The sequence below is a fragment of the Panthera pardus genome, unplaced genomic scaffold (assembly GCF_024362965.1).
Source record: "Panthera pardus isolate Hobbes unplaced genomic scaffold, ASM2436296v1 HiC_scaffold_8, whole genome shotgun sequence".
NCBI lineage: Eukaryota > Metazoa > Chordata > Mammalia > Carnivora > Felidae > Panthera > Panthera pardus.
Window position 1 is genome coordinate 96,951,504 of NW_026527013.1, and position 13,750 is coordinate 96,965,253.

The window sequence follows — 13,750 nt, forward strand, 5'->3', positions numbered from 1 at the left end:
AGTATAATGTCAGGACAAAAAATAATAGTACAAGATAAGAAAATTTATAGCCATATGATTACAAATTTGTTGTACATAATACAGTGGATTTGTTTCTGAAAAGGTGTCAAATTCAATGTTTATAAGTCAAAATATTTAAAGTGTGCTAGCAATATTTCTATTTCAAAGAATGTGCGATTGGTCCTCTATCAAATGGGGGACTTCTATAAGTAATTTCAATAATTCCCCCTAATATAGCCCTTATAAGTTAAATATTTTATTTTATTTTTTTACTTGTTAAGTTTATTTTTGAGAGAGAGAGAGAGTGTGTGTGTGTGTGTGAGAGAGAGAGAGAGAGAGAGGAGAGGAGAGGGAGAGAGAGAGAGCAGGAATGGGGCAGAGAGAGAAAGAGAGAGAGAGAGAGAATCCCAAGCAGGCTCCGCACTGTCAGTGCAGAGCCAGATGTGGGGCTCAAACTCACGAATTGTGAGATTGTGACCTGAGCCGAAACCCAAGAGTGGGATGCTTAACTGACTTACCCACCCAGGCTCCCCATAAGTAAAATATTTTATCAGGTTCCCTTACTTCAAAATATGCTTATCTATAATGTGTAAAAACAAACAGAAAACAGGTAGCTTTTGAACTTTATACTAGCCCACTTTAATTCTAGAGTAAATCAGCAAGAATCCTAATGGAAACACTGAAGATATTAAGCATGAGACACTTAAGTTACTCTACACAGATTTATCCTCCCTACATCCCTCCCCCACATCCACAAAACCAATGAAAACCATTAACAACCTAACATATTTTCAAAAGTCCCTGGAGGGGGCAGTATTGCCCCCACTGAGAACACTGCTGTATTGATGGGGCACAACTCTGAGATACTTCCTCCCTCTTCGCTTCCCTTTGCCGGTTTGGACCTTATTTCTTCTGATGGTAGTGAAGGATGGAAGAAGAAGTAAAAAGGCAAATATCTTCTACCAGGGTATGTTTCTCCCCTGAGTTAGCCATAAATTGCTACCTTAGCTTGTTGGTTTGTGTCTTCTGTCCTTCCCTTTTATATTCTGGTAAAGATGGGGTGAGTAATTAGGTGAGCTTGGTAATAGGGGCAGGGGCAGTTATAAGATCTAGCCCCTCTTAGGACTTTCCATAGACAGGTGAGTCAACTTGGAAGCTTTGAATATAAGTGACCCAGGTATGGGCGGGGGGGTGGGGGGGTGGTGGTGGTGATATGGCAGAGTGGGCTTAATGCCCTTTGTTTTCAATTTTGTGCTTTCTTTCTGTGTAATTCTAGAGTATGAAAAAACAAATCTATTCTTTTACACTAATTTGAAGAAGGGTAACAGTGTGCTGAAAACAAAAACAAAGATAAGTATGCTGGAGTCGAAAATACCCCAGACCAGAAAACAAACACTTGTGTTATAACCCCAGCTCGTTTGCCACCCATTGTATGATTTGGGGCACTTCAATCTCTGGACTGCATTTGCTTCATCTGTAAAATGGGATAAGGCATGATTAGATGATGCCACATCTAAATTCATTCTAAACTCTCAGTGCAACTCTGAGCCTTTGGTCTCCATGCAGACAATATACACTGCCCTTCTCTGTGTGTTGGGGTGTCCTTGAGGGAGGTTAGAGTTTTGATATTCGCTCTTTGAGTTTTCTCATGCAAGTCCTGTGGCATCAAATTTGGCAAGCGTTCTCACATCTTCTAAGATTCACCTCCATCAAAGGAAATGTGTTTTACTTAAAATATTATTAAATATCGTGAACCACAGCGTTTTAGAGTTGGGAGATCATTTGTTAATAATGTTAGAACTTTGCACTTTTCTCTGTGTCTAGGTGAATTTTCATGACATAGGTTGCAAGTGACTTTTTCAACTTCAAGATCCTCTTTTATGTATTGAACAATTCAGGAGAAAGGACATAAAAGTTATGAAAGATATGAATGCTCTTATAAAGGTCCTTACAACCCATTGTGCCTTAGATTTTTTAGAAGCAGAGCCTAAGGCTTTCCTTGTTCAAGTGACTTATCAAGGGTGGGCTCTCAGGAGAAACCTCTGAAGGAGGGTGGAAAGCATGATGAAGCAGAAGTTAAGCAAAGTTGTAGTTTCAGATGTCTAGCTGATCCTGATCCCATGGGGAGCTCTGGAAGGTTCTCAATCATAAGGTTGTTCTGCCCAGAGGCAAGTGGTCTGAGCTATTAGAACCCCACTTCAGCCAGCCATGTGCTACATGGGCCAGCTGAAAGCATAATCTCCCAGACATCACCAGCTGAAGTGCTTTCCATCCTCCAAGAACAAACTTATGCAGAAGGCTTACCCTTGGCAGTCAACACCTGCAGGTGTTAGGGAGATGAATACCCCACCCTGGAAAGGGAGATCTAGGCAGGGTACCAACAGTGTCTGCTATGCATGATATTAAATGAGTGAAATTATGTCCGCATGATATCCTTTAAAAGCACTTATAAAGCTACCTATCAGCAAATGACATGTAGGATAACACAGTCTGAAAACCTGGAGGTACCCAGCTAACATGTACTGAGCACTAGCTCTGTACTACATACTCTATGTAATCTTTATTCCTCTCAAGAAATCTACAATGTAAGTAATAATATTGCTTCTATTTCCTAGTAAACTGGGGCACAGAGAAGTTAAGTAACATGATCAGGGCCACACACCTATCAAGAGCCAATGAGTGACTATTTCATTGGCAAAAATATGGTAGGGATTCTCTAGAACAGAGAAAATTAAATTCTAAACCCTGTTCCAAATCAAAACCTCTTAGATTGGATTCATATTTTAACAGGTCCTAAAGTGATTTTTACACACATTGAAGTGTCAGAGCCATTACCAAATGGAATTAGTTTTCCAAAATGGAGAAAAGTTGTGCAAAGGCCAATGTCAACAGCTGAAAATGATCAGCAGAGATAGATACACTTGTGAATGGTTATAGATAGTCTAAAGGTAGTGAGAAGGAAGGGGAGAATAAACTTGAGCATGGGCTCTTGAATACGAGGTAATAATTACATAGGAAGGAACAAACTTTTTGTTGTCATTGTTTCTTAAAATAGGAACAAAATAGCAAAAAAACAGTATAGGGAACATTAACTTTGGGTACTGATAGAGTGTTTTTTTCTATATTTGTGCTGGCATTTATTCCTAAAAACATACTAAAATGTCTATTTCTGGGGTGCCTGTGTGGCTCCCTCAGTTAAGCATTAGACTCTTGGTTTTGACTCAGGTCATGATCTCATGGTTTCATGAGTTTGAGCCCCACATTTGGCTCTGTGCTGGCAGTGCAGAGCCTGCTTAGGATTCTCTCTCCCTCTCTCTGATCCAACCCCACTCATGCTGTTTCTCTCTCAAATAAATAAAAACTGAAACTTAAAAAAAAAATAAATAAAATGTCAATTTCCCAGAGAACAACAGTCTATTATAAGACTGAGAAAGGAAATAATGTTTCCTCAAAGGTTTTAGAAATGATAACACTGTGTAAGCATAGGGAAATAAGTTAATTTCTGATAAATTATTAGCAGAATATTTTTATGTAGATGTACAATGTTTGCTGAAATAGCATGTGACCTGAATGTGTCTACTTTAATAAAAATATGTCATTATAAAAATTGGACCAGGAAGACAAAGGAGAAAAAGAGAGGACCAAAAAAGGAGAGATTATAAATGATGCCACTTGGCTACAATGAAATATTTTCCAGAGAGTTGCATACGGAACTGGACAGTTCCAGCAACTGGACAGTTGCTTATCTTCCCCTTTGCCCACTGATAAAATCAAGGAGAAGAGATTTCTGAGAGTGCAAAAGATCCTTCTTCTATGATGAGCATCAGTAGATCAGACCCACTATGCTACCTTTAACCTGCTCCATTTGCTCATCATTGTTATCCAATGCATTGACAGTTATTACACACTTCCAAGTATTGTTTAGAGTAACATGCTAGTTTATTTTTGATTAATAAGATTGTTTGCTGTATTTCTACTCTATTGGTTCATAGTTCAATCTATTATTTATAAAGAACTCATAATAACAGTTTTTGTATGGTTCTCTGTTAATACCAGATTAAGTACTCTAGCGATTTAGGGGATTAATGGGCAGTCCTCAAAATGACCTCAAACTAATTTAAATGGCATAAATCATATGATGGAGGGCTTTGGTGTTGGAGAAGAAGGTTGGAAACCCAAACTTTTAAATTGTGTCAAAAAAAAAAAAACAGGGAAAAAGAGAGGCTTTTGGTGTTGAAGATTACATATGATTAAACTGACCTCTCCCCACAAACCTACTAGCAGGTGTTTAGAGTCCAATGCTTGGTTTAATCATATTAGTGAAGATTATAAAGGAGCTTTAAAATTGCAAGGCTAGCGTGTAGTGCTAGAATTGTTCAGAGAGCGTTCATAAGAAATCCATTATCACAGAAAACTAAAACAAAGAAAGAATTCACTTAGTAAGTTAAGAGTGGAGGGAAGTGTTGGCTAACATTGGCTTTAAACAAAGGCCAGCAATTCAGGTGCACGAACTATCTATTTTTTCAGCAGGCAAAAGATGCCAGTGATCAATATTGAGGACCTGACGGAAAAGGACAAATTGAAGATGGAAGTCGACCAGCTCAAGAAAGAAGTAACACTGGAAAGAATGCTGGTAAACTGCTGTTCTCTTTTGAATTTTATTTTAAACAGTAGATATAGTAGGAATACTGGGTCAGAAACCATTGCAGGGGAGCAGAATTTGCCACCCCAAAATATGTTCCTTTGGCATAAGCATTATTTTAGGCTGATTATTTTTAAGAAACAGCAGATAGTAGAGAAGCTCTGGAAACCAAGTAAAAGCTGCCCTTTTGTAAGAGACGTTTACAGTTATAAGAGAACTCTCCATTTGTAAGGGTGTCTTCTTCTGAGAAGGCATTTAGAGACTTAGGATTTAGAGAAGACTCTAAATCTCTAGAAACTCATATCAGTAGAGAAGGCAAGGACTTAAGTCCACTTGATTTAAGTGGGTTTTTGATGACTGGTTTTCCTGGAAACCTCCCATAACTGGCCTGCTCCCCATATCCCCCAACATCTTTTGTCTTCAGCTGGAGGTAGTATTTAATGGGATATCTTAGGTCATTTTGGAGAGGTTATTCATTCTCCTGGGTCTCTCCCATATATACAGGAGGTACACGTTATTAAATTTCTGTGCGTTTTTCTCCTGTTAATCTGCCTTTTTTTATTACACGGGTGTCTCAGCCAAGAACCTAAAAGAGTAGAGGGGAAATTATTTGTCCTCCCCCACACCATTTACTGGAGAAGCTCAATGTAGTTAAAAATAAACTGTTCGGGTAAAAATTCATCAGAGATTAAGAAAGTTAGTAATCATAATTATCTCTTGATTAGACTATAAATCAAAGATTCGGCAAACTATTTTTCATGGGCCAAATCCAGCCTTTAGCCTGTTTTAGTATGACCACTAAGCTAAAAATGTTTTTTACATTTTTTATAGAGTTGTTTTAAAAATGAAAGAAAGAAAGAAAGAAAGAAAGAAAGAAAGAAAGAAAGAAAGAAAGAAAGAAAGAAAGAAAGAAAGAGGCAGAAAGAAAGAAGATGAGACAGAGGCCATATTTCAGTTAAGCAGTAAAGTGAAACAATACATATAGGCATTTTATTTTTACTTTTCTAAATTGATAAGCTTCTCTTTATTTAATGCAATAGTTTGATGTTTAAATACTTTTAGCCAAAACCTCATCCCCCCCAGCACTGTCATGGCTAGTAATGAAGGAGTACATTCTATTCCTTCTTTGCAAACAAAAATGAGTTCAAGCACAAGAACTCACTCGTTCCTCCTAAAAACATATGACAGATCTTGGAAACGGATACCAAGAGTTCTCTGCTGTTAAAAGGACCAGAAATGGCAAAGGAATAAAAGTTTCCTCCAAGCAAACAGTGACTGAAGCTTGGAAGATGTAGATATGTATTTTAGATCTCTTCATTTTAGGAAAGTAAGTAGAACAAAAACTCCTCCATGAATAATAAGAGTATATTTTATATTTTTTCAAACATTTGTTTTATCAAGCCAGAGCAAAAAAATGGGGAGTAGTTTGCATTATCTTTGTATTTTGCTCAAAACTCTTACTCCCAATACATATGGGAATTTTGGGGATTTTTTCCCCTTTATAATTGTCTCAAACTCCCCTGTTGCCCTTTCCATACAGGCAAGACATATTTTGTTGTAAAAAAAAATTAAATTTATAAATATCAAGAAGAGCTTGGAACTCACAACAAAAAAGTTAAAATCTTTATAATTTAGGAAACATAAACTTTTGGCATAAAGGAAAGTTCTTTTTTCTTACTTGAAACATCCAAAAGCTGTTTGATTACTTATATCCTCAGGATTATTGTTTTGAAGGCAATTTGGTTGTGTTCATGTTTATTATTCACTTATGGCAAGCTCACCTGGGAATTTTTATTTTTTTTTATTTTGGGTAAACATCACATACATCTTACCATCTGTCAGGTTTGGGGGTTCCTTTTCCCTACTACTCAATGTCTCCTCGCTCTTGGAAGTCAAACTAATTTAATACCACACTGCCCAAACCACACACACCTACATACAACCTACATGCACACACACACACACACACACACACAGAAATTTTAGGTCCTGAACCGACATTTCTGATACAGGATGGTATAGCATCCTTATAGTATGGTCCAGTGGATAGATACTGGAACCATATCCCTGGCTCAGATTCTGGCTCCACAGCTTTCTCTCTGTGGAACACTCACCTGAGATATTTTCTGTAAAATGGGAATAGTAACAAAATGTAATTCAGAGGACAATTGGGAGGAATAAATGGGATAATATATATAAAGCTCTGAAAACAATACCTAGGACATAGCAAGTTTTTTCTGCTATTATTACTACTTTTTAAATTATTATTTAAATTAAACTACCCAGACTAGTTTGTAATATGCCTCAACCTCTTTTGCTATCAAGGCACTATTGTCAGAATAAGACAACTGCTTGCATCCCACTTTTAGAGGACAGATTTGCAATGACTATATGTCAATTTATTGGGCAAAGATTGAAGATAATCTTTGTGGTAATAGCTAAAAATAGCTGCCATTTGATTGAGAATCTGTTGTATGCTGGGAACTTAATGGAACTAGTGTTGCTGTTCCTATTTCGTAGATAAAGTAACTAAACCTTGGGTGAACTCTCCTAACTAAGGGTCTATTGTGGGTAAGTGGGTAGAGCCAAAATTCAGACCTGGAGTGGCCCGAATCGAGTTCATGCTTTCCACAATGCCATATAATCCTATATTAAACTATCTATACTTATAATAAGCTTCACTGAAATACATTTTGAACAACACACTCACATGGGTTTTGGGTAATTTATAGCTCCTTGTAGCCCCAGATCCTAGACATTGTCAAAACCAACCCCTCACTGACTCCAGAATTAGGACAGCAGTTAAACGTCTATTCCTGACATCTGATTGGGGCCCAAAAAGCTGGTGTTCGGAGAAGTATAAAAAAAAAGTGAATCTACATGCACCCCCATGTTTATAGCAGCACTATCAACAATAGCCAAAGTATGGAAAGAGCCCAAAGGTCCATCGATGGATGAATGGATAAAGAAGATGTGGTATATATATAAAATGGAGTATTACTCGGCAATCAAAAAGAATGAAACCTTGCCATTTGCAACTATGTGGATGAAACTGGAGGGCATTATGCTAAGTGAAATTAGTCAGAGAAAGACAAAAATCATATGACTTCACTCGTGAGGACTTTAAGAGACAAAACAGATGAATGTAAGGGAAGGGAAACAAAAATAATATAAAAACAGGGAGGGGGACAAAACAGAAGAGACTCAAATATGGAGAACAAACTGAGGGTTACTGGAAGGGTTGTGGGAGGGGGGATGGGCTAAATGGGTAAGGGACACTAAGGAATCTATTCCTGAAATCATTGTTGCACTATATGCTAACTAACTTGGATATAAATTTTAAAAAATAAAAAAAATAAAATTAAAAAAATATATATATATAAAGTGAATCTAAATCTTAGTTTTGAGAAAGAACAAATGTGAATCTGAATTACTGCATATTTTAAAATTGTATATAAACTCCAATTGAAGGAGCCATCTGACCAAGGTCTTGCCTCAGTTAGGAATGATGTTTTCTAATATGTACATAATGAGTTTACAGAGTTAAAAAGTAATCTTAAGTCTTATATCTAATGTTGCTGGAAATTTTCATATAAAAATAGCATAAATATTTTATTAAAAAAATACAATACCTAGATAGCTTATGGAATGGCCACCTAATGGGCTGCCGGAAATGAAGTAGTTTCATGTTAATTTCATGAATGATGTATTAAGTGAAAAGGAAACAAGCTGAAAGTTAAAAGGAATGATAACTTGATCCTGTGTATATATGCATGCATATGCATGCATACACACACACACACACACACATTTGTATTTATATATGTTATAGAACATTGACTCTAAAAAGTGGGTTAAATGTTACATGGATCATTCAGGCTCTGGCTGAGCCCATTAAAGTACTAAAGCCTGATTTTTCATGAACTCATTATTATAATAGTGCATATGAGGGAAGGTCAATCTCACAAAAAAAAAAAAAAACTCAGTTCAACAAATACTTATTTATGGAGCACCAACTAAATGCAGTCTGTGTTCTCGATACATGTGAACAAATCAGCCAAAGGTCCCTGACCTTTTGGAGGTCACCTTCTAATGCACTGTCATCATCAATCATTGTAAATGAGTTTAAAATAACATTACATATGTATACTTCTGAGAATCCAGGAGCAGTGATAAGCCTGGAATTTAACAATTATTCATTCCCTTCCACCTTTACAGGTCACATTTTTGGAAAGAGGAAAAATATTCAATCAGTGTTCACTCTGGTGAACAGCTATTCCTTCTTCTCTCCTAGAAAGTACATACGCATTGGCGGAAAGCAGAACCACATTTAAAAGAACACAAAAATTATAATAAATACATTCTTGGATTCTGCAGCAATTGTATTGAACCAAATGTGTCATTTCTTTCTCTTTTCCTTTAAGGTCTCCAAATGTTGTGAAGAAGTAAGGGATTATGTTGAAGAAAGATCTGGCGAAGATCCACTAGTAAAGGGTATCCCAGAGGACAAAAATCCCTTCAAGGAGCTCAAAGGAGGCTGTGTGATTTCATAAGAAAAAAAAAAAAAAAAATCCTTGGAATATCTTGAGCTTTAATGACAGTACTAGTTTTTGGTCATGTATAAGAATTCTATTAAGCATGTACGTAAAGCTTTAAATTTATAATTATAAACTTTAAATAAAAACTGGGATGTGATAATGTATAAATCTGTTTTTCTTCAACTGTTTAGTACAGTGAATTTTGATTGACCTTTTTCTTTTAACGATACCTACTGTTTCATGGGGCGCCTGGGTGGTTCAGTCGGGTAAGTGACTGTCTCAGATCATGATCTCACAGCGCAGTTCCTGAGGAAACGTCATAAGAAGCCAGAAAGTTCTGGCCCTGGCACTTCACTGCCTCTCTGACTTTGGATAAGTTACTTAATCTTTTTAAATCTCAGTTTCTTCTGCTGTAGGAAAGAAAGAATAATGGTTCTATCCCCTTTTACTTGGGGTTAAATATTACACTAGAGTGATTATGGCATTTAGTGTACCACCTGACACACAGTAAGACCCAACAAGTGTTAACTAGTGTTACTGAGAAAGGAACTAGATGCATATCCAGAAATCTTTAAGATACGTGCTATTCCATCCCATCTCTAAGAAGACTGTCACCAATACGGTCCTTTTTCCTATAGCAGTGTAAGAGCAAAATGGTAGAAAAATAGCTTTGTTCTGCATCATCTTCCTAATCAGTTTCCTCCTGGCATCTTATTGAGTTGACATAAGCCAAATCTCACTACCTTTGTGCTAATGACTAAGATAATTTGCCTCTGTTTCTGTAACAAATGATAAGTGTTTATTACCCCAACTTGGAAACTACTTTTATTGTTACTGTTTCCTTATCCTATCTCACACGTACAGTGCTATTTTTGGATACGTCAGTGATCAGAATACAAGGAAATGTTAATTAATGTTCTTTTTGTTTTATTTTAATGACTTATGGGAGAGGGAGAGCGGCAGGGAGAGAGAGAAAGAGAGAGAATCTTAAGCGGGCTCCACGCACAGCATAGAGCCTGACATGAGGCTTGATCCAAGGACCCTGGGATCACGACCTGAGCTGAAATCAAGATTTGGACACTCAACTGACTGAGCCACCCAGGCACACTGATTGTCATCCATTTTTTGAAAATTTTTAAAAAATACTCATTTATTTTTGAGTTACAGAGAGAGAGCACAAGCAGGGGAAGGGCAGAGAGAAAGGGAGACATAGAATCTGAAGCAGGCTCTAGGCTCTGAGCTGTCGGCACAGAGCCCAACGCAAGGCTTGAACTCACGGACACTGAGATCATGACCTGAGCCAAAATCAGACACGCAACTGAATGAGCCACCCAAGCACCCCTGTCATCCATTTTAAAAACAAGGTAAGAATTATCTTTATTTGGTCTGGAAGGGAATCTCAATGTGGTCCCAAGTTTGGCTCCTAGCACGGTGTTTTCCCACTCTGGTGGTAGTAAATGCTCAGCAAAGATCTGCTGACTCCTGCTCAACCCTTTCATTTTGAAATAGAGGAAATCCAGGCTCAGAGAAGTGAATTGGCGAGTTTCTCAGGCCCAGACTCCGGATCTCTGGCTGCGTGGTTAACAACACACTCTATCACATATAGACATGCTTTTGGTATTAAGGGATTCCAGGATAAACTGTTGGATAAACTACCCTTTCCTCAGCAGAAGCTCTTTTCCCCTGTTTAAAATTATAAAACTCCTTTCCAAGCACCCCTTCAGCACTGCCTGTCTTCGTGTTCCACTCTATTTTCTTCCATAGCTCCCACCACCATCTAGCATACTATATATTTTACTTGTTTTACTTCTTTAATTGTGGTCCATCTCAAGGGTTTTTCCATGTGCAGTTTGATGCAAATTAATGTTTATTAAGTGTTCCATTTATTTTTTTCCCCCTGATTAAAAAAATACAGAGTCCTTGCTATGGCACTTAGTAACACGCATGATCCTAACCAACATCTCTACATGCATGGTCCTAACTAACATCTCTAACAACTGGAAATAGATCTGAGAGCCAGATAATTCTAAGTTAAAGCTTTGGTTTGTCCACTTTCTACTTCAACTCTTTGAACATCATGAGTTTTTTTCATGTATAAAATGAGAGCATAGGATGGATTCTTATATGAAAATTTAAAATCACTTAGAATAGAGATGAGCAAATGTCCTCTATTATAATAAACCTTGGAGACTTCCTGTAGCCAACAAACTTAACTATTAAATGACCACTGACATGACACCCCATTTCCCCACCTTCTGCAGTTTTAGTCGTATTGATCTCTCCACCTGAAATGTCCTCTTCTCTAACTCACTTCAGCCTTTTGAATCCTACTCCTTTCTGAGACTCACTAAAAACTATCTTTTCTGTCCCTCACTCCATCCCAAGAGTATTCTGTAAATCTTTTAACTCATTTAACATCGCTTTGCTTTCTCTTATTACAGTTGGTATGGTTGTCTTGATCTCAATTCTGTATTGTAAATTCCCCAAGCCAGACGCTCTGTTTATTATTGAAACTGCCATACCAACTAATAAATTGTCTCTACAATTTAATTGACTAAGTGTTCAATTAAAAGCAGGAAAGGGTAATACTTTTTATATTGGATAATTCAGAATTCTTATTAGCTTAATTGAGGAATAAATCGACAGTAGGGTAACATTCGTATTGCTTAAAAATACAGATTGTCAGCACACCTGGGTGGCTTGGTTGGTTAAGTGTCCAACTCTTGGTTTTGGCTCAGGTCATCATCTCATGGTTTCATGAGTTCCAGCCCCATGTCAGGCTTGGTGCTGACAGTGCAGACCTGCTTGAGATTCTCTGTCTCCTTCTCTCTCTGCCCCTTCCCCCACTTGCACTCTTTCTCTCTGAAAATAAATTAAAAAACTTAAAAAAAAAATACAGATTATCTGCAGAAGTTGGAATAAGATAAAAATCATAGAAAGGAGTGACAGAGAAAGATGGTTTAGGAAGAAGGATGTGATAATCATGAGTGTTCCACAGGCTATACAGCTACAACAGTGAGTGACCTTTTTTTTTTTTTTCTTTCTAGAAGTTGTTATTTCAGGACCATGGATTACTAGGTAAAAAGGAATGAGGTAAGATTACAGGGAAACAAAAGAGCCTTAGCATTTGGCTCTTCAACAAAACTTCCTGGGACCAGTAGTGAGAATGAGTTAAGTATACATACTGCAGTATACCATTTGAGATACTTGCACTTTGAGGGTATTTTGTACACATAAGTGAGTTTAAGCTTTAGCAAGAAAAAAAAAAAAAAACAGTTATTCTAATTTGGACTGATTTGATTTGAGCCAGATTTGAAAACAAGGCTAATATCAAACTTCCTAAATTCTTAAAACAATATTAACATGAGGAAAACAGTAAAATGAGTAATAAGAATGACCAGTTAAATGGAAATTAAAGTCTTGTATAAGCACAATTGATAAATCATATTTGATATGAATTATAAGTAGTTGTTAAGATAGTTGGGGCATTAGGGGCACCTGGGTGGCTCAGTCGATTAAGCATCTGACTCTTTTTTTTTTTTTAATTTTTATTTTTGAGAGAGAGAGCACGAACAGGGCAGGGGTAAAGAAGGAGGGAGAGAATCCCAAGCAGGCTGTGAGCTATCAGCGCAGAGCCCAAGGTGGGGCTTGATCTCACAAACCATGAGATCATGACCTGAACTGAAATCAAGAGTCTGAAGCTCAATGGACTGAGCCACCAAGGCACCCCTAGATTTTGACTCAGGTCGTGATCTCAGATCATGAGATCGAGGCCCATGACTGGCCCCAAGCTAGGTATGAAGCCTGCTTAAGATTCTCTGTCCCTTTGTCCCTCCCCAGTGCACTCAAGTGTGCTCACTCTCTGTCTCTCAGAAAAATAAAAAGGATAATTGGAGCATGAGACACAGGTCATCCTCTTACTTCATATTATCTCCATCTAGAAAAGGAAGCTTATGCACACAGTTGAATGGGTCAGTTGTGAAATTTTCCATGGGATTGTTATAATAAGTTGAAGTAAAATAAAATGAACCAAGTGCATCAAATATTTGTTAAATATGTTCCTTAAAGAAACCATCATTTTAATGGCCTAAACAGTCATCATGAACTTTATAAATTCCAGAAGAGCAGAATTTGGGAAATAACCTAGTTTATTTACACTAACAAAACAGAGGCAGAGAGAATATATGTCCTGTAAAAACAAACAAAACAAAACAAAACATAAGATAAAATAAGACCAGAATCCTGGTCTTTTTGAGTTCAACCTAGCATTAAATCAACTCCAATATGACACTCTTGATATTTTCTTATATAGTTTCCTTTATATGCATTTTTAACAACATACTTAATACATTCAGAAACATAGCCAAAGAATTTTTTCTTTTTTTCTTTCCTTTTTTCCTTTTTTTCTTTTCTTTCTTTTTTTTTTTTTTTTTTTTTTTTTTGCATGTCAAGGTAAATATTTCATGGTCTTTGCTCTTTTATACTTTAAAAGTAGAAATAGGGGCATCTGGCTGGCTCAGTTGGTGGAGCTTGTGACTCTTGAACTCCAGGTCATGGGTTCGAGCCCCAT

At 37.1% G+C, this 13,750-nt stretch overlaps 1 protein-coding gene across 2 annotated transcripts; it reads left to right on the forward strand.

Annotated features, from left to right (window-relative positions):
* Positions 1–4,305: 4,305 nt before the first annotated feature.
* GNGT1 (G protein subunit gamma transducin 1) lies at positions 4,306–9,348 on the forward strand. 2 transcript variants are annotated; one of them, XM_019443330.2, is made up of 3 exons: positions 4,306–4,439; positions 4,528–4,633; positions 9,067–9,348. In XM_019443330.2, the coding sequence occupies exons 2-3, from the start codon at positions 4,538–4,540 to the stop codon at positions 9,193–9,195; spliced, it is 225 nt and encodes a 74-aa protein (XP_019298875.1). In that variant the 5' UTR covers positions 4,306–4,439; positions 4,528–4,537; the 3' UTR covers positions 9,196–9,348. The 2 variants fall into 2 exon arrangements, with proteins under 2 accessions (XP_019298875.1, XP_019298876.1); XM_019443331.2 differs by having other exon boundaries at positions 4,308–4,439; positions 4,531–4,633.
* The last annotated feature ends 4,402 nt before the right edge of the window (positions 9,349–13,750 follow it).